General features: G+C 60.1%; 6 protein-coding genes across 6 annotated transcripts; 3 read left to right on the forward strand and 3 right to left on the reverse strand.

Moving 5' to 3' along the window:
• Positions 1–30: 30 nt before the first annotated feature.
• On the reverse strand, positions 31–2,090 carry SPRG_01072 (hypothetical protein; the record flags this gene model as incomplete). The annotated part of the gene is made up of 11 exons (XM_012339272.1): positions 1,818–2,090; positions 1,685–1,764; positions 1,522–1,637; positions 1,320–1,474; positions 1,233–1,264; positions 1,084–1,186; positions 777–1,035; positions 646–723; positions 472–600; positions 327–422; positions 31–279 (listed from the first exon to the last, which is right to left on the reverse strand). The coding sequence occupies exons 1-11, from the start codon at positions 2,048–2,050 to the stop codon at positions 31–33; spliced, it is 1,530 nt and encodes a 509-aa protein (XP_012194662.1). The 5' UTR covers positions 2,051–2,090.
• A 1,052-nt stretch (positions 2,091–3,142) lies between these two features.
• On the forward strand, positions 3,143–3,896 carry SPRG_01073 (hypothetical protein; the record flags this gene model as incomplete). The annotated part of the gene is made up of 4 exons (XM_012339273.1): positions 3,143–3,274; positions 3,330–3,399; positions 3,446–3,525; positions 3,576–3,896. 4 exons carry the CDS (start codon positions 3,143–3,145, stop codon positions 3,867–3,869), a joined length of 576 nt encoding a protein of 191 aa, XP_012194663.1. The 3' UTR covers positions 3,870–3,896.
• A 1,032-nt stretch (positions 3,897–4,928) lies between these two features.
• SPRG_01074 (hypothetical protein) lies at positions 4,929–7,621 on the forward strand (the record flags this gene model as incomplete). Its single annotated transcript, XM_012339274.1, has 3 exons — positions 4,929–6,293; positions 6,351–6,412; positions 6,709–7,621. The coding sequence occupies 3 exons, from the start codon at positions 4,929–4,931 to the stop codon at positions 7,565–7,567; spliced, it is 2,286 nt and encodes a 761-aa protein (XP_012194664.1). The 3' UTR covers positions 7,568–7,621.
• SPRG_01075 (hypothetical protein) lies at positions 7,591–12,404 on the reverse strand. Its single transcript, XM_012339275.1, has 10 exons — positions 11,842–12,404; positions 11,574–11,792; positions 11,418–11,524; positions 11,273–11,360; positions 11,146–11,227; positions 10,754–11,103; positions 10,412–10,711; positions 10,292–10,366; positions 9,667–10,239; positions 7,591–9,619 (listed from the first exon to the last, which is right to left on the reverse strand). Exons 1-10 carry the CDS (start codon positions 12,355–12,357, stop codon positions 7,634–7,636), a joined length of 4,296 nt encoding a protein of 1,431 aa, XP_012194665.1. The 5' UTR covers positions 12,358–12,404; the 3' UTR covers positions 7,591–7,633.
• A 203-nt stretch (positions 12,405–12,607) lies between these two features.
• SPRG_01076 (hypothetical protein) lies at positions 12,608–14,301 on the reverse strand. Its single transcript, XM_012339276.1, has 8 exons — positions 13,874–14,301; positions 13,754–13,829; positions 13,559–13,699; positions 13,434–13,505; positions 13,294–13,386; positions 13,075–13,244; positions 12,975–13,029; positions 12,608–12,926 (listed from the first exon to the last, which is right to left on the reverse strand). Exons 1-8 carry the CDS (start codon positions 14,227–14,229, stop codon positions 12,615–12,617), a joined length of 1,275 nt encoding a protein of 424 aa, XP_012194666.1. The 5' UTR covers positions 14,230–14,301; the 3' UTR covers positions 12,608–12,614.
• Positions 14,302–14,981: 680 nt separating this feature from the next.
• SPRG_01077 (hypothetical protein) lies at positions 14,982–17,355 on the forward strand. The gene is made up of 2 exons (XM_012339277.1): positions 14,982–15,837; positions 15,893–17,355. Exons 1-2 carry the CDS (start codon positions 15,009–15,011, stop codon positions 17,296–17,298), a joined length of 2,235 nt encoding a protein of 744 aa, XP_012194667.1. The 5' UTR covers positions 14,982–15,008; the 3' UTR covers positions 17,299–17,355.
• Positions 17,356–17,410: the final 55 nt, after the last annotated feature.

The raw sequence follows: 17,410 nt of genomic DNA on the forward strand, positions 1-17,410 counted from the left end.
AGGAGTCCGTGATACATAGAGGAGCAACGTCTACCGCGACGACAGCAGCGGGTCGGCGGAGGACTGGCGCCCGCGGTGCTTTCGGCGCTTGGAGGGCGACGCGACTGCGCTGCCGCGCGGCGTCTCGGCCTCCGCATGCTTAGCCACAGAGGTGGCAATGCCCGAAGCGAGCTCGAGGCGGTGGATCACGCGCAGGTCTTCGATCGTAATCGTTGGGATGTCCTGTTCTTGGGCCAGTCGCAGCAGCAGGTTCGGATCCAGCGACTCGTTGCGCCCCATCTGCGTCACGCCAATGTCAAGCAAAAGCAGTGCGGAAGGTTCCGAACCTGATTGAGGCACGTGAGGACGTCGCCGTAGTTGTGGCAGTGCACAATGTTGGCGTGCTCGAGGTGCATCATGGCAAGGGCGACGCGGAAGAGCACCTAAACGCCCATGAGACCACGCACGAGAGCGCTGTTGTTGTCGCCGCACTTCGTTGCCGACAATGAAAAGAAGGTCCCAGACCCGCATCGTCACTTCCTTCTTGCACGGGCTCGCGAAGAGCGTGAGGAACCACTCGGTACACGCGAGCGAGAGCTCGGCGCCAAACCCGCCCAACCCCTACCCCAGTCTCATCTTGACACATTGATACAATACACGCCGTACCTCAATGTGGCGAAGGACGTCTGGCTTTTGCTGGGCGACGAGCGACGCAAACACGTGCTGGTCCACCGCCACGCCAAGCTACGCCGGCACGTGAGACAACCAGCAATGTGCAGCGTCGGATGGATACATACCATGGTCGTGTAATAGTCCTCCGGTAGCATCGTGATCATGCGCTCTAGGAGCCAGAACGCCGCTTCTTCGTCTCCGACACACTGCAGGAGGCGCGCGACGACGTAGTTGAGGCCTTGGCAGTAGCCCAACGTCGGGTTGTGTGCCGCATACGCCACGAGCACGTTGCGCAGCGCGTCGACGAGGTCCAGCGACCACTCGGGATCCTCGGGGGCCACCGTGCGGTCGACGTCGGCGTCAATTTGGCGCACGGCTTCCGCGCTACGTAGTATCCAAGTCAGCACACGACGAGGACGAGGATCGTCCGACTTGATCGGGTCGGTGGCCAATAGACGGCTGTAGTGGCCCGGGTTCTCCTGCATTTCAACGTTGGCACCCGACAAAATGAGCCAGAGTTGGCCGTGCAGCTCCTCTGGCATGTGTTTGCAGAACGCTTCTTCGCGCACGAGCATCCGGACGCGCTCCTCGGTCGCCAAAAGTCATGTGCGAGCTTCCCAGTGCCGCCGTTGGCGATCGTCTCGTCGTCATCGGGCGGCGTGCTGTACATCTGGAGCTGCTGCATTTCGTATTGCGCAATCAGCTGCGTCCACGCCGACGCGCTCCCGGGCCCGACGAACGGTGCGTTGTCGTCAAACGTCGCAACCAGCGTCGGGGCCTCGGCGACGATGGGCGAGATGGGCATCTTCGTGTCTTCCATGTCCTGCGCAAAGGCGCCTTAGAGCCAGGAGTCGAGGCGACATCGAGTACCGCTGTGAAGGACGACGATGACATGTGGAGCGAGCCTAGCGACGCGCGCTCCTCGGGCGTGCGCTGGCGCGAGAGATGCATGACGGCCGCCTGCAGCGACAGAATCGTCGTGTAGACTAGAAGCTATGGTGAGCATTGGCGCGAGGACGGCGCGTAGTATTACCTTTGTCGGGGTTGGGGCGCTTGAGCAGGTCGCTCGGGCGAAAGCAGTCGTCTTGGGGCACGCCAAAGAAGCGGCAGGCGCTACGAGGAGGCAGCGTGACGCACTGGGTAAACGCGATAGAGGCGTGGCGTACGAGAGGAAGTTCTTGAGGTTCTGTCGCCGCGCGTGGTAGCCCGTGGGCTTGGTCGCATGCTTTTCGTCAAACGGGCAGCTCGACTGCTTCATGCCCACGGCGCGGTAGAGCTGGTTGATGAGTAAGCACAAGATGACGCCGTCCTCGAGCGCTTCCACGAAGATGCCGTGGATGTTCTCGCCGAGAACCATCTCCATCCAGCGCCGTGCGACCTCTTCCCTCGACGACTGCATCGGGCGGCGTCGACCTGCACCCCAGAGAGTGTCACCACTTGAAAACTGAGAGTCTGAATACGTCATTACGGTACTCGGCCATGTGGGCCAAAAAGCCGTGTTTTTAGATCTCCGCCTCTGAAATGCATGTAATAGACTCGTATGTTGCAATGTGGCGTAAAACACGCAACTGTGCCAGGTGCTACCTTATCACTGCTACCTTAGCTCGCCGTCGCCGAGCGAGGCCGGCAGCTCCTCGTAGTAGCGCAGAGCTTACTCTCTACTTCAAAAGCCAATTCGATGGGCCTCTCGCCTCACGCTTCGATGTCTATAAACGCAGCGCAGAGTCAACCATTATAACAGCTACCGTTCCATGTGTGCGTAAAGGCACCGGTGACAACGTGAAGCATGTGCTACTGCCAGTTGACTGTGGACACTCGGTACATCTCGTACGTCTCAATCACTTTCTGCGATCGCCTTGCGATCACCCGCGCTTGCTTCGGCGCATGCGCTTCCGCGGAGCAAGATCGTCACGTCGTTTCGTCATGCGTTGAAAGGTGTGTTCGTTCTCATGGCAGCCTCGACAGCTCAGCGATGGCTCTTCCCAACCAAGCAAGACTGCGTCAACCTCGTCGGTCGCTGACCGAGACGTTGACCGTCATCGGTTCGGACCATTGGCGTACGCTCGTGCACTGGACCCAGCCACACTAATATGGTACCCAAGTGAAGCGCGCTGACGACCAACTGCGTGCGGCAGTGGCTCGTGCTCCTTAGCGCCGCATGTGAAGAGTACTAGCAGTGTGGCGGCGGTGGCCGGAACGTGACGCTTTGCACAAGCCCCAACGGCATGCAAGTCAAGTGGCAGGACATCACAAGTCCAGCGACCTTCGCCCCGTCCTGCACGAGACATGTCTGTCTACAGCGAGGATCGAGCCCACGCCTCTCCCGACACAGCCATGAGCACGCAGCCAAATGCTCTCAGGCAAGTGTAGCTACCCAGGGGTGGTGATGCACCAACCGGTTGGCGCGGTTTGCCCGCGGTATCAGTTTATCCGGATGAAACCGTGGTTTTATCCGGGCGAAACGTTGCCGCTGTCATTTTTGCATCCGGTCATGGGCTCGATCTTCTCGACGTCAAGCACGCCCGCAGCCGGAACGGACGTGGGCAGCGAGCGGCTGCATGAGGACGCGGCGAGGAAGGACGCGGGCTGCGACGAGAGCGCTGGCGGCGCCACGAAGAACAAGGTGCATGGCGCTTCGTGACGAGCTCGTCAGCATGCGATGACGATGTCTCTTCTAGGCCACCGCGGGCGATAACTCGGATAAGGCCGTGCGAAGCCTCGCAGGCAGTGAAGATGCGTCCACTGCAGGTATGTCCTTCACGAGACACGCTCGCTTACGACTGCGGATGGGTAGGAACCTCGTCGCCACAGGCCAACCTCGAGACAGCAAGCCTACTGCTTGGCTTGCAGCACATCAGCGAAGCGCTCTACGAGGTAGTACCAAGCAGTGCAAGCTTGGCTGCTGGGATAAGGTGAACTTGTAGGCCTTGAGCGATGATGATGCTGGGGACGACACTACCGCCATGGACCACTCGAAATCGTGTCTTGGCAAGCGCGAAGCACCGAGCGTCGAACACAATGCACCTGCAAAGCGCCAGCGCGTGGTCTACAGTACGTCGCTTGCTCTACCAGCACCCGATGACGCGTGCTCACCGCTTCGCTTCCTTCCACTCGATGCGGTCTGGAGTGACCACATGCCCAATGAGAACGTCCATGCTCTCGACACCCCCGCCTCGCCGAAGGCTGTTGCCGAAGCAGCCAACTGCCCATTTGCGTAAACTCAAGCAGCAGCTGCCAACGTGTGAGAAGAATTGCGTGCGTGCGTGCGAGCGAGGCCCTTTGAGCCCATCGCGTCACTGGTACCTAACCACTATTTCAATCCATTCCATAGTGTTATCATATTAAGGTCAACCGAAGGTGATGCACTTCCTCGCGCCGGTCGACTCCGCGGTTCTTGGTATCCAGACTATCTCTGTGTCCAGGCTATCAAGATACTAGTACCCGGTACTGTCCCAGCGTGGCGTTGTTTCGATTCGAGAAACTCAATAGTAGAGTCCAAGGGGGCTCGAGCTTGACACCAGGCTTGGCGTCGACCGTTCCTGTCGCGGGTGGTGGCGCGGCTTGGTCGTCCCCTACCGCGACTAGCAGGACTCTACATACAGCCATCATTAGAGCTCATCGTGCAGGACGAGGGCCAGCGATGGCCACGGACCTGCGCTGTCGCCGGCGGGGCGGTAGCACCTGGAGCGCCGGCCGGCAGCTGCCTTTAGTCACATGGCACTCTTCCCATGCATCAGTCGCGCTTCTGGCGTGTAGCTCTCCTTGACCAGCGCGCTCTCGTCCATGCTTGCAGAGGCGTCGGTTTGGAAGATCGGGAAATGGCCAAAGCTTGTCACTCCGAGAATGCATATTCCAAGTATCAGATTACAGAGGTATTTGGGCAGTTCCCGCCAAATGTGCACGCAATCTTCCTGCGATCTCAAGGCCCCTCACACGGGAATGAATGCACCGCGGACTTTAGCACTCTAATCATGCAGTACTGTTACCAATCGAGGGACTAGGAAATACTACAAGTAGGTAGTTTAGGGCTCCATGTTGGCGGCTTCCAGCGGCTTGGTGCGTGAGGATCCGCAGCCTCTGCGTGCGCAACCGCGCGATCGCTGGTCTGTTCAGAGCCCTTTACGCAGCAGTATTTTACTTCGCGCAAAAGCCAGCGCTTCGTGACGCAAAAGGCGTCGTACAGAAGGCTCGGAGGCTGCTTTTACCATAGGAGGAAGCAAGAGACCTCATTTACAAACGTGAACTGTTCTACGATGATGACGACGACGCCGACGCCGATGCTTGGCTTCCTTGCGCTGTACATGCCGCGCACGAGTGTCAAATCCCAGCGCTACCTCGCCGCTGGCCTCCTCATGGCCATGCTCGTCCGCACCCTCGGGATGCGCCGCGTGCTTCTCGGCCTCCGCCCTTTTGTCTACAAGCTCTTGACTGCTGCCAAGGCAGCGTACGACACCCAGCTCCGACCGTTGCTTGACAGTGCCCAGACCATCCAGGCGCTGCAGACGACAGTCGCCGCCAAAGACACCACGATTGATGACCTCGCCGCCAACGTCGCCAACCTCCATGAAGCCGCACGGGTCCAGCGCGTGGCAACGACCGAGATCAGCGCCGACCTTAAGGTCCAAGTACATAATTTGAAGATTCGGCTCCACCGCACGACCGAGCGCGCAGCCCAAAGCACAGAGGCGCTGCAGGCAGCCGTTGCATCCAAAGACGCAGCGATTGCTGCCAGAGACGCCGCAATTACCGAGCTCAGAACCCAAGTCGCCGACCTCCATGAAGCTGCGCGGGTCCAGCGTGTGGCAGCCACAACGATCAGCGCTGACCTCAAGGTCGAGCTCCACAACACCAAGATCCAGCTCCACCGCACCGAGGAGCGCGCGCAGCGCGACATGACCGAGCTCCGCAGCGCGTTCAGCACGCTTCAGCAAGAGCACCGCGCACTCGACAGCAGAGCGACCTCGACCGCTGCCGCGTCCAAAATACAACTGGCCCACGCCCATCACGAGAACGTGGCGGTCAAGGGTCTCGCTGCAGCGGCCATTGCAGCACTCGCCGACTGCCGACGAAAGCACGAAATGGAGATGGAAGCGGCCGCATCAGCCGCCAAATTCACCCAGATCCAGCTGTTCCAGTCCAAACGAGTGCTTGCGGCCGTCGCCCAAGAGGCTATCTCGGCCCAGAACGCATTGCGTGACGTGACGGCCGAGCGCGACGCAATGGCTGCCTCCACCAACCGACTCGCCTCAGAGCTGCAAGCGGCCAAGTCACATGCCACAGCACTGGAGGCCGCGTCGATGGTCGCTTTGGAGCGCGAGCGTCAAGCTCGTCTGGACACGACGCGGGCGATGGACGAGCAACGTGCTGTCCATCAAGAGCGACTGCAAGCAGCGAGAACGCAGCACGAAGCGCTGCAGAACGCGATGCAAGCCATGACAAACCGGCACACTGCGAGCCTCGTAGAAGCCTTCGCGCAACTCGACGACGCCGACGTCTTACGGGCAAGAGCCCACTCAGCAAGAGTATCGCAGCTCGTCGTCCGCGACGTCCAGCAGAGCGAGCACCGAGCGCAGATCCGGACGCTGCAGGATGCTCTCGCCGCTGCCAACGCGAGTCGCCAAGCCGACGCCGAAGCCCACGCGGTCGCTACAAGCGCCCTAGTAACAAGACACGAGCACGAGGTCCGGGTGCGAAATCAGGAGTTTGCGGCCATGATGCTGCAGCGCGACCGACGCATCAGTGACCTCGAGGCCAAACGCGGGTTAGGTGGGGTATTTAGAAAAAAGAAGCGTTAGATAGATGGATAGATAGATCGATAGATAGTTGATAGATAGATAGCTGTGCATAGTTGTCATGGTAATAGAAGCAACTGAGGAAGTAGTACGCGCTAACGACTAATCCTCGCGATCGACTAACGAATTCATTCTCGCAAGTTGCGAGATGTCATAACTTCGAAATTCGCCCTACTTCGGTTTTTGACCGTGCGGCAAAAATCAACCAATGCCAGAGCTTGATGAGCGAATTATAGCCAATGCCTGTGCTCTATTGCTGGTACAGCGAATATCTGTCAACGATGGCAGCGACCAAGGTGGCAGTCGCTGCGGTCCAGCTCGTCTCGCGGGCCACGCTGCCGCCCAACATAGCCGCCGTCCGCCGCATCGTGGGCGAAGCCGCGGCTGCTGGCGCCTCCATCGTCGTGCTGCCCGAGTACTGGGGCATCCTCGGCCGGCACGAGACGGACAAGGTCGGCCTGCGCGAGGCGCTAACGACGTCGCCGATCGCTGCCAAGCAGCCGATGCAGCACTGCATGCGCGAACTCGCGCTGCAGCACCAGATCTGGCTCATCGGCGGCACGATCCCGCTCGAGTGTCCGAGCGACGCCACCAAGGTGCTCAACACGACGCTCGTGTACAACCCAAGCGGCGACGTCGTCGGTCGCTACGACAAGGTGCACCTCTTCGGCTTCACGCCTGATGGCAACCAAGCGGCCTTTGACGAAGCGCGCACGATCGTCGCTGGTTCCACGACGCAAGTCCCGGTCGTGGACCTCCCGTGTGGCCGCGTCGGCCTCTCGGTCTGCTACGACCTGCGCTTCCCCGAGTTTTACCGCGCCATGGCACCGCTCGCACTCGCAGTCGTGCCCGCTGCCTTTACGCACGTGACGGGCGAAGCGCACTGGGAGATTCTCCTGCGCGCGCGTGCGATCGAGAACCAATGCTATGTCCTCGCCTCTGCCCAAGGCGGAACCCACGAAAACGGTCGACGCACGTGGGGGCAGTCGATGCTCATCGACCCGTGGGGCAAGATCGTATCCGAGCTACGGGAAGGCGAAGGCTTCGTGCTCGGCGACGTCGACCTCGACGTGATCACGCGCACGCGCCGCCAGCTGCCGGCCTTGGACCACCGTCGCATGTAATGCGTCTGGATGTAATAGCACAAGCAAGCAATGCAAATGTGTACTAGCATGGAGTGAGTGGTGCGCCTACACTTGAACTTGAAAGAGCCAAAGCTGGTGCGCCGTCTCGACGCTCTCCGTGCTGCTGGGCTTGACGTCGACGACGACCGGGTCGGTCGTCGCTTTCGCTGCCTCTGCAATCAGGTTGTTGTGCTCGCGCTTCTTGCCATGGTGGTGCGTGAGGCGGCGCGCGATGCGGTTGGTCTTCTTATTGGCCTCTGCGATCGCCTCTTCGATCGCCCACATCCACTCGGCCTTGGCCGCCGCGCTCTCGGCGAGCACCGTGAACGTCTTGACCGGGTTGAGAATCTGGAACGCGTGCCGGAGGAGGAGGCTGTCGGGGATGTCAGCGAGGCGCGTGAGGCGCAGGCGCAGCGACTGGTGCGCGTTCCAATTGCTCGAAATGCTCGACTTGTCTGCATACAAGAGCTGGTCGTTGAAGAGGAAGAAGCGGTAGAGGCGGTTGCGCCCGGTGCGGCAGCGCTTGGTCAAGTCGCCTTCGCGTACAAAGTGCGTCGTGTCGTGCAAATACGCCTGGCTGTGGTTGATGCGCTTCACGACCGACGTGAGCGTCTCGACCGTCTTGCGCTTCTCGATCGACTCTTTGAGCTTGTTGACGTACACGTGGATGTCGCCAATGACCGTCCACGGGTCGGCCGTCGCCGCGTTCTTCTCGATGGTCGTGAGCCAGTCGGGCTCGCCGTCGGCCTGCGTCGGCGACAGCGGTGCCGCACTGGTCGTCGTCGTCGTCGGTGGCTCCTTGACGAACGCCGACGTCTTGACTTTCGTGAGCTGGTTGGAAAACGCTTGGCGCTCCGTGTGCATCTCGAGAAAGAGACTCGTCGAGATACAGTAGCGCAGCATGTCGAGGCACTGCAGCACGATGGCCACGTCGGCTTGGTGGTTGCTCAAAATCGTCGTCGAGAGTGCTAGAAAGTGGAACCACACGCGCTCGAATAAGATCTTGACCAGGTCGGGGCTAATGCTCGCGTCGACGCCGAAAAAGTGGAACGTGTACTTGGAGAACGCGAGGTCTTTCGTGAGGTCTTCCGACTGCGTCACCGACTTGGCGAGCGTGACGTGGAACTTGTCGACTTCGGCGTCGGCGTTGCGGCTGCTGTCGCGCTTCGCCATCGTGTACGCGAGGCCTTTCAACTGGATCGGCGTCGCGAGAATGTCGTCGTAAATGTCTTCGAGGAGCGCCTTGGGCACGTCGTTGCCGTTGTCGATGCCCCGGTTGTTCTTCACAAACTGGTCCTTGGACATTTTGTTCTTCTTAACTTGCGGGTTGTGGAGGTCCGTGTTGAGCATGATGATCGAGTAGGCTAGAATCATGATCGTGTCCGAGCTCCCGAACGACGCGCCGTGCGTGTCGTCGTAGTAGCACTGCGCAAACGCCTCGACCATGCGCGCGATCTTCTGCGCTTCGCCGGGCAGCTTGAAGCCGCCGTTCGTGAGGTAGTGCCGCAGCGCTTCGACAAGCGTCATGCCCGTAAATGAAATCGCGCGTGCGTACGTGAGGCGCACGTGGAGCTTGAACTCTTCGTCGCCTTCGCCGAGGTAGTCGCCAATGTCGCTCTCGTCGAAGAACGTGTGGTAAATGCGCAGAAACGACGTGATGTCGCGCGGCGTCTCCTTGATGAGACCCATCGCGATGAGGTACTCGAGCGCCTTCTTGAAGCTCTTGGTCTCGGCAATCTCCATGCCGCGCTTGAGCAGCTGCTGGCTCTGCTTTTGCATCTCGTTGCGCTCGCGCACGGTCGAGCCATACGCCGACCCGAGCTTGTTCTCGCGGCTCTTGTCGCTGCTCGAGCTCTTGCGCGTGAGGATACCGGGCAGCGCTTCGGTGAGTGTCGGCGCCTCTTCAGCCGGCTCGCTCGACTCGTCGAGCTCCCACCCGCCCTTGGCCATCGACAAGATCCGCGTCCGGTCGTTGGAGAGGATCAAGTGCGCATGCCCGCTCGCATCCATGAGGCTCCGGAGGATCGCGAGAAGCGTCGTCATGGCGTGTTCCTACGGGATTGCAATCAGCAAGCAGTTGGTAAACCGCAGAGACCAACCCCGATCGGTGGCGCGTGCTCGTCGGCGTCGTCGGCGGTCGCGCACGCCGCCTCGGTGATGGTGCACAAGACGGCGCAAAATTGCTCAAAGACCTTCCACTGCTGCACAAACTGGCGGTCCATGTCGAAATTGAGGAAGATCTCAATGACGTTGTGTGGTAGCTGGAACCACGGTGTGAGCTCTTGGAGCACGAGACGTTGGTAGCTGCCCGCCACCGCCGACGGTGTGCGCAAGATGCGCAAAAACACGTTCTCAAACAAGAGCGCGAGCTCGATCTTGAGGTGGCGCCGGTAGTGGTTCCAGAGCGTCGAGACCAAGCGCAGACACGAGCCAAAGACACCTTCGGACCACACGACGACCGCCGTGTGCACGACCGACGTGACAAACCGCCGAATCTGCTGCCCAAAAAAAGCATGTTCTTTGAACGCTTTCGCGCCCGCGACGAGCGCCGCGTCCAGCAGCTGTAGCGTATTGCAGATCGACGCGCAGTCGACGTCGTCGGCGCCCGAGCAATTGCGCTTCATCGCGTACTTGGACAAGGTTGCGAGCAAGTGGTAGGCTAGACATGCCGCCTACGCCACGCATTACATTCCCCTGCACCACCAGCACGAATGCGTATGGTACGTTGGACCGCAGCACGGGCGCGATGCACGCCTGAAGCTCCTGGCAGTAGCCAGTCGAGTAGATCGACGCGTGGCCCTGTCGTGTTGATGTCAGAGGCGCAGAAGGTCCGCGCGAGTATACCTTGCAGACGTTCAGGGCAGTTTCGTTCACACGGGCCACTTCGACCGACGTCACGACGTTGTCGGCGAGGGACGTGACGAGCGATGCCATGCACACGTCGATGCTGCTACTACTTGAGGACCAAGGGGCTTCCGCTGGCGGCTTTTCGCTCGAGTCGGGAAGCCCGTCCATGATGCGGTGGATGAGAGCTTCCAGCGTCCCCTTGGCGCTGCCGTCGTCAAAGTCGTTGATGAAGAGCAGTGCTTTCAAGCATTCGTGCAGCACGAGCGGGCTCAACGCCGCGTCGTTGGCGCCAATCACCTACACGCGGTGCAGCGTCTTTGGAGCGTAGGAGACGCGTACGCTGGCAAGAATGGTCATCGCCGTCGGCAGTCGGTCGCGCACCGCTTGTTGGCAGCTCGTGTTGACGGTTTGCGCGAGAGTGAGGAGCAGCGTCGCGTCGTCCTTGTACAAGTTGGCGAGTACAAACTCGTTCTTGACGCACGTTTCAAGCGCCCTGAGCGCATGCAGCGCGACCGTCCCATGGCGCACGTGGCATGCGTACAAGAGCGGATAGAGGTACTTGGTCGCCATGACGAGGTCCGTGTCGGTGGTCGTCGGACCCGCTGGCGTTGGCAACGACGCGCTTGGTTCGTCGGTCGTCGGCGACTCGGCCCGCACTTCCGTGTCCTTAACCTGCGCACTCGTTACGTCTAACGTCCAAACATGAGCGTCTTTCCGATCTCAATTTGTACCACTGAGCGTGGGGCCCTTGGAGACGACGTCCATCATCGTTGCTTGCCACCACTGCGGCTTTGTGGTTTCGAGGAGCCCAATCTACGGGCTGTTAAGGCAATGAACGATCTATGCATCGTGCCGAACCTGCTTCCTGTAGCAAAGGGCGACCTCCATGTTGGACGAGCTGTCGACGAACGACTGCCCCGTGAGCGACTTGTCGATCTTCATGTAGCTACAAAAACAGAATGCGTGTGTCTTGACCAAGAGCTCGACTCCATGCACGTCGTACCCGTAAGGGACTTTCTCTCCCTTCTTGGGCACGATGAGCGCAATGTCCGTGAGGTACGACGTGGCCGACCGCTTGTAGCACATGTAGAGCTTCTCGCTGCTCACGCCCTGCGCCAGACACGCCTTCAAATCGTGTGGACGGTGGAGGTATCGGTACCGTGTTGAGGTTGGCGGGCACGCCTCTCCGCAGCACGTACTCATAGTTGGGCGGCAGCGTCTCGCCTTTCTCTGGGTACAGCAGAAGGACTTCGCTGATCGGTGGTCGCTTGGAGCCGACCGCGAGGGACCCCGCGTCACGCTTGAGGCAGAGGTACACAAACTGCCCACGCCGGCCGCGGTTGAAGTCGGCTTTGATTCCGCTGGGTGATTTTTCAATCTAGCGCGCGTCGAGGCAACGTGGACGACACGACGCCATTCAGTGGTACCTTCTCAAAGTCTTCGGGCGTAATGTCGCCGCTGAAGACGACGATGAGGTCCGAGACCGGCGCCTGTTGCTGCGAGATCGTGTCTTCGGCCGGCTCGGCCCCTTCTTTCGCCTTGGACGACCGCCACAACGTGTAGTTGTGCTTGGTTTTGCCGGCCACGGGGCTCTTCTGGGCCTGAATCACCGAGTTTTCTTCAAACGCTTGGGCCGCGTTCGCCAACGCCGTCGACGTGATGGGCATGTGGTGGTGCGCGACCTGCGCCGACGGAAGCGCGTTGGGTTGCAGCGTCTGGAGGCAAATGTCTCGAAGCGCTTGGTAGCCAGCAACATCGGCGTCCGTCTCTCGCAAGAGCGATCGCACATGCGCCGCCAGCGGCTCTTCCTTCGGGTCCATCGCCATGAGCGTGTGCACCTCGCAGTTGGATGGGTCGAAGCGGGGCGACGCCGACCGCTCGGGCATGCTCATCGGCGCCGGCGGAAGCATCGTGCTGCTCCCATGCTGCGTCTCGACGTCCATGATCCGACGCGTATGGGGCGTCGGCTAAATTCGGCTCTGGACCGCTCCTGCCGAAACGACCTTCTTCTCCGCACGAGATTTGACCCGGAAAACTGCCATTCTGTGAGAAAAGGGGGTGCCACGACGACCACCGCACCGAACGTCACCCTGACGATGCTAGACGCGCGCCATCATCCGAGATGCGTCCACGCGATGACCACATCCGCAGAGATGCAGATATATATTGCATATTCCATGTGATGTCCAAGCTAGGGACTTCATGCATCCTGCTGCGTCGCATGCTGCTTGGAGAGCGTCGAGAGAAGCACCGTGACGTCTTCGACCGTCAGATCTTGGTCCGGCTTGCGGAGGATCGTCGAGATCTTCCCCTCGGGGTCGACCGTCGGCGCGTTCGCAAAGTGCACGCTCTTCTCCTTGAGCGACGCCCGGTACGTTTCCCGGTTCTGCTGCACCCACTGCTGGTACCGGACCGACTGCTCCGGCGTCAAAATGGACGTGATGGCGTTCGCGTGCGTCTGCACCGCGGCCGACCGCTCCTCCATATTTTGCTTGAGCTGGTTCAAGTACGTCTACGCATCGTCATAAGGGACCTTGGACCGATCCGGATGAGTACGTACGACGGCCATGGCGATCTTGCGGCGCTCGGCTTTGGCTGTCTTCGAGTCGGTCGATCTAGTAGAAGATCGCACCATATCGCTTCAAGAAAGCGTGACGTACTTGTAATGGCTCTTGATCTTCTCTTCTTGCTCGTACGTCATGCCGAGCTCGGACGAGAGCGCTGCCCAGAGCGTGTCTTTCTTGGCGCTGCTGTCCTTGCGGTCGCTCTCCGACGACTTTTTCGTCGCTGCTGCCACGGCAGGCTGGATCTTGGAGAAGAAGGCCTCGTCCTACATACTCCGAATGAGCGGACCGAGTGACGCTTGTGCATCCATCTACTTGGATGCTCATCCAGAGGAGAAAGCGCGTGTAGGGCGGCAGAAGGAGGTTGTCGAGCTGCTGGAAATGGTAGTTGACAACGGCGCGGCGTTCCTAGCACCATGCTACGTATCGCGTACAAAGGCCACGAAGGCTCGTACCTCCGAGTGGGGGCCGTAGCGCTCCTGCATGATCTTGACTCCGCTCCGCAGCTCGTCCGTGAGCTCGGGTCCCTACACAACACGCGCCTCTTGCGTCCATCGTGTAGTGGGTAGCATGGACGTACAAGCGACGCCATGGGCGGCAGCGACGACAGCTTCTCGTAGAGCGACGCAACCATCTGCGACTTGAGCGTCGAGAGCGTCTTGTCGGCCGACTCCAAGTGCTCGCCTCGCGTGGCGTCGATTTCCTCCGTGAGCTGCGCTACCTATACCACGGCAATGCACGTCAAGCACACGGCGCCGACGCGGCAGCAAGAGACCTTTTCTTCGAGGAGCTCCAAGTACTGCTTCTTGCGACGGCGGCTTTGGCGCGCCGACTCGCGGTTCCGAGCCAGCCTACGTAAGCGAATGACGTACAACGAAACCGTGCACACGCGTACCGGCGCTGGCGCTTGTCGTCGTCAGTGTCGAGGTCGTTGTCGCCGCCGGTGGGCGAGTCCGGGCCATCAAAGTCGCCCGAGGCCGTGCTCGCCGTGTCCAGGTTGGACGACGGGTGGTGGGATCGGAACGACGACGGTTGATCTCCGTGGATCGAGCTGCCGTAGCCGTACGCTGACGCCGAGCCAGCGTCGGAGCGGCCCAAGGCCGCGTGGTCCATGGCCACGCCCGACGGGTTGAGCGAGAGGTCGCCGATGCGCTCTTCTGTAGCTACATCCGATGAGAGGAAGTAGCTCAGCAGATCGTCATCTTCCGGCAGCAGCTCCATCGTCAATTGGTCCAGGTTCAAGCCCGCCATCGTGGTCGAGGTGCTGACTCTTGCGCTTTGGAAGACAGCACGCTCGCGGCCAGCTGCTGTCCTAATTAGGCGCGACCTTTTTTTAATTACTTGTTTTCGGACGTCTTTTGGACGCGGCCTCTAACATCGCCACCTAACAGTAAGCCTCAAGACTAATGAGATCGCAAAAGGCCAGCCGGTGTGCGACCATGGCGCGCTTGGTGGCACGAGAGCAGCCAACTCTCTCCCGGCACGAGTGCTGCGACGAGTGTATGCACGGATAGTCTCACCACGGCCATCGCTCCTTCCTTTGCTGCATCCTCGCGTAGCATGCAAGGGAAGTGTCGTGTGCTAGTAGAGCCGACAGCAGCAGGCCAACTGTCCGTGGTGACCGGCGGCAGATGCGCCTTCTAGCAGCCGCCCTCCGCTTGCTCGCAAGCTTATGCTCGCAAGCCAAAGCGGAAGCACTGGAATTACATGAGCTGTACCCGCCAGCACTGCATACAGGCATGCCAAGGACAGCAATCGCCGATGAAGAAGCCACCATGGTCATGTCCAGCAGCAGAAGATGCCCATGATGATGCTTCCTCTTGGCACGCGCCTCGAAGCGGAGCTGGGACGAACGAGCAATCGGACAATCACTCACAGCGCATCCGGATAAGGAGCGGCGGCGAGCAAGGTCGGCTGGATTGAAGCTTGGTATTTGTATGTGGCTCGAAAAAGAACTACGGCCGGGTATCCGGAAGGTCCTCGCGTGGGCTGGCCAGTGTCAACTTCCCTCAACCTCCCATCAGGCAGCCATGGCGAGCAAGCCTCTGATCGAGCTCGAGCAGGGCTGGAAGGAGCAGATCAAGCCCAAGGGTATCGACATCCTCCTTGACATCCTCGACAAGGGCTTCGACAAGGTCGCGGCCTGCCCGTTCCCGCCGCAGTCGTACATGCCCATTTACACGATCTGCTACGACATGTGCACGCAGCGGACGCCGTACAACTGGTCGGCGCAGCTCTACACGCGCCACGGCGAGACCTTTACCGAGTACCTCCGCACGAAGGTGCTCCCAGAGCTCCAGAACCAACACGATGAGTTCCTCCTCAACGAACTGCACCGCCGCTGGCAGAACCACAAGCTCATGAACAAGTGGATGTCCAAGTTCTTCATGTACCTCGACCGCTACTACGTCAAGCACAACGCGCTGCCGACGCTCGCCGAGTCGGGCCTTAACGCGTTCAAGTCGGTGGTCTTTGAGGGCATCAAGAAGGACGTGGTCGATGCGATGCTCGAGCTTGTCGAGAAGGAGCGCGAGGGTGAGATTGTCGACACGACGCTTCTCCGCAACTGCATTGAAGTCTTTGAGACCATGGGCATGGGCACGCTTGACGTGTACGTCACGGACTTTGAAGAGCCCTTCATCAAGCGCAGTACGGCCTACTACGCGACCAAGGCGCAGACGTGGCTCGAGGGCGACTCGACGCCGGCGTACATGATCAAGACCGAAGACTGCCTCAAGAGTGAGTCGAGCCGCGTCGCTCGCTACATGCACTCGACGACGGAAGCGAAGCTCCTCCGTGCGCTCGAGATCGAGCTCCTCGAGAAGCACCAAAAGACCCTTCTTGAGCGAGAAAACTCGGGTGCGTGCTACCGTCCCCCTTCGCGCAGTGCGTTCTTATCCACGCTCATGTGTAGGCTGCATTGCGCTGCTCCAGAACGACAAGTCGGAAGATCTCTCGCGCATGTACCGTCTCTTCTCGCGCGTGCCCGATGGCCTCGCGCCGATCGCGACGCTGGTCCGCCGCCACATTGAAACCGTTGGCAACGAGATTGTCGAGCGTCGCACGGCGGCGATTGCAAGCGACAACATCAAGGACCCGTCGTCGGACCCGACCTTTATCAAGGACATTCTCGCGCTCCACGACAAGTATAAGCTCGTGGTCCAAGAGCAGTTTGGCGGCAACTCGCTCTTCCAGAAGGCGCTCAAGGAAGCGTTTGTCGAGTTTGTCAACAAGGACGTGGGCAAGGACTGCTCGGCCAAGCTCATGAGCACGTTCTGCGACCGCATCCTCAAGTCGGGGGGCGAAAAGCTCAGCGACGACCAGGTCGAAGAGTTCTTGCTCAAGATTGTGAGCGTGTTTTCGTACTTGACGGACAAGGATCTCTTTGCCGAGATTTACCGCAACCAGCTCGCGAAGCGCCTTCTGAACCAGCGCTCGTCGTCGGACGACGCGGAGATTTCCATGATCTCGAAGCTCAAGATGTGCTGCGGCGCGCAGTTCACCTCGAAGATGGAGGGCATGCTCAACGACTTGGCGATTGGCGGCGACCACCAAACGGAGTTTGACGCGTTCATGAAGAAGAACCCGCCGTCCGGCGCCGTCATCGAGTTTGGCGTCCAAGTGCTCACGACGGGTCACTGGCCGTCGTACACGCCGCTCGACATTAGCTTGCCGCCGCAAATGGTGCGCTACATGTCGCTCTTCAAGATGTACTACGACTCGAAGACGAGCCACCGCCGCCTCCAGTGGGTCCACTCGCTCGGGAACGCGACTGTGCGCGCGACGTTTCCGAAAAACAAGTGGTACGATTTGCAGGTGACGACGCTCCAGGCCGTCGCGCTCCTCCTCTTCAACGCGAGCGACACGGACGCGTTTACGTTTGAGCACCTCCGCGAGTCGCTCAACCTCTCGGAAGACGTGGTCAAGCGCATTTTGCACTCGCTCTCGTGCGGCAAGTACAAGCTCCTCACGAAGACGCCGATGAGCAAGAACATTGCGGTCACGGACACGTTTACGCTCAACCTCTCGTTTGCGTCGCCGATGCGCAAGGTGCGCGTGCCCATGGCGTCGCTCGAAGAGAGCCACAACCCCAAGCACGTCGAGGAGGACCGGTCGATCGCGATCGAGGCCGCGATCGTGCGCATCATGAAAGCCCGCAAGACGCTGCAGCACCAGCAACTCGTCTCGGAGGTGCTCTCGCAGCTCGCGTTCTTCAAGCCCGTCCCCAAGCTCATCAAGCGCCGCATCGAGGCGCTCATCGACCGCGAGTACCTCGAGCGCGACCCCGAGTCGGCGACGACGTACCGCTACCTGGCATAAGAAAGCTGGATCGACGGCCGCTAACGTTTTTAATACATGCCCGTGTATCTTGGATGCATTGTCTGCGCAATGCGTGTCAAAAAGCAAGATCGCGCCGGTTCGAACACCATTG

This window comes from Saprolegnia parasitica (assembly GCF_000151545.1).
Source record: "Saprolegnia parasitica CBS 223.65 unplaced genomic scaffold supercont2.2, whole genome shotgun sequence".
NCBI lineage: Eukaryota > Oomycota > Saprolegniomycetes > Saprolegniales > Saprolegniaceae > Saprolegnia > Saprolegnia parasitica.